The 1,669-nt window shown below is 63.6% G+C and overlaps 1 protein-coding gene across 1 annotated transcript in view; it reads left to right on the forward strand.

The window, feature by feature from the left end:
- Nucleotides 1-1,613, forward strand: part of LOC103766625 (formin-like protein 1) — an 8,430-nt gene extending 6,817 nt beyond the window's left edge. Inside the window, exons 8-12 of the mRNA XM_029963299.1 lie at nucleotides 119-350; nucleotides 434-597; nucleotides 844-945; nucleotides 1,205-1,291; nucleotides 1,479-1,613. Of these exons, the coding sequence (XP_029819159.1) occupies nucleotides 119-350; nucleotides 434-597; nucleotides 844-945; nucleotides 1,205-1,291; nucleotides 1,479-1,613 (720 nt within the window). The remainder of the gene's footprint in view (nucleotides 1-118; nucleotides 351-433; nucleotides 598-843; nucleotides 946-1,204; nucleotides 1,292-1,478) is intronic.
- The last annotated feature ends 56 nt before the right edge of the window (nucleotides 1,614-1,669 follow it).

Raw genomic sequence — 1,669 nt, forward strand, 5'->3', positions numbered from 1 at the left:
CAGGGATGCAGGGATGCAGGGATGCAGGGATGCAGGGATGCAGATCCAGCCATAGGGATGGAGGGGTGAAGAATGAGCATGGGCATGGTGGGATACAGACCTGGCCGTGGGGAGGGAGGGATGCAGACCCAGCCACAGTAATGAAGGGCCAGCAGAGCCTGCCCTGGGCAGGGTGAAGGGCTGGTTGAGGAGGGTCGGGGCTGACCCAGCTCTCCCCCAGCTCCTGGAGATGAAGTCCACGGACCGCAAGCAGACGCTGCTGCACTACCTGGTGCGGGTGATCACGGAGAAGTACCCGGAGCTCACGGGCTTCCACACCGAGCTGCACTTCCTCGACAAGGCGGGCACAGGTAGTGCCCACGGGCCCTGGGCTGGGCTTGTGGCAGCCCCTGGTGCTGCCAGCCTGCCCTGACCCCACACTCTGCCCCCGCAGTGTCCCTGGACGGGGTCCTGCAGGACGTGCGGAGCCTCCAGCAGGGCATGGAGCTGACCCGCAGGGAGTTCCTGCGCCAGGACGACAGCCCCGTGCTCAAGGACTTCCTCAAGGTCAACTCAGAGGTGATGGAGAAGCTGCAGGCTGACAGCAAAACTGCCAAGGTGGGTGCTGGGGTGCTGGGAGGGGGCAGAGGATAGGATTGTGTCCCCCATTCCTACATGGGAACACCCCAGGGTGCTCCCACCCCTGGCCCATGGGAGAGGCTCATGGTTGGGATGTGGCTCCAGCAGGAGAGCTGGGAGGGATATGGAGTGGGATGGTGAGGTGGGAGAGGCTGGAAGGAGGAGGTGGGTGTTGGGTGCTGCTGCCCAGCCCCTGCCCCCACATCGGGGTGTCTGTGCCCGCAGGAGGCCTATGAGTCGGCTGTGGAGTATTTTGGGGAGAACCCCAAGACCAGTCCCCCCACCACCTTCTTCCCCATGTTCATGCGCTTCATCAGAGCCTACAAGGTAGGAGAGGGCAGGGGGTGTCCTGTTTCTGAGGGTTGGGAGGGGATTTGGGGGGTTTGACCTCACTTGGGACAACCAGCAGAAGCCACGGGCGAGGCTGGGGCTCATGGGGCTGGGAGACCCTGGGGCTTGGGAACAGCCTTTGGGATGCTCAGAGATGCTGGAGCTGGAATGGGGTGAGCTGGGAGCTTTGTGGGGGGCTGCAGTCCTGCAGCAGGACCCCCCTGGCTCAGCACACCCTTCCTGCCCCTCTCCCAAGAAAGCAGAGCAGGACATTGAGCTGTGGAAGAAACAAGAGGCCGCGGCCAAGGAGGCAGAAAACAGCCCCACCGAGCAGCAGCCGGAGGTGAAGGAGCTCCCGTGTCCGTGTCCTGGGGGGGTCCCAGCTCCAGCCCCGAGTGGGCTGCCTGGTGGGGAGGGACTAAACAGGCCCTGGGGAGGGAGAGCTGGGCGGGAGGTGAAGGTGAGGGCACCCCAGGTCTGTTGGGGGGTGGGGGGTGGCCACGCCTCTCACCCACACTGTCCCTCCCCAGCTGCCCATCCAGAAGGCCAAGCGGCAGCAGATGGACATGATCGCTGAGCTCAAGAAGAAGCAGATGGTGAAGGAGCCTCTCATCTACGAAGGCAAAGATGGGGCCATTGAGGACATCATTTCAGGTGAGAGATGATTTCACTTGAGGGGCCGAGTGTCCCTCCCACCTCAGACCCAGCACTCGGTGCCAGC

Source organism: Manacus vitellinus, unplaced genomic scaffold (assembly GCF_001715985.3).
Source record: "Manacus vitellinus isolate BGI_N305 unplaced genomic scaffold, ASM171598v3 scaffold_100_pilon, whole genome shotgun sequence".
Classification (NCBI taxonomy): domain Eukaryota; kingdom Metazoa; phylum Chordata; class Aves; order Passeriformes; family Pipridae; genus Manacus; species Manacus vitellinus.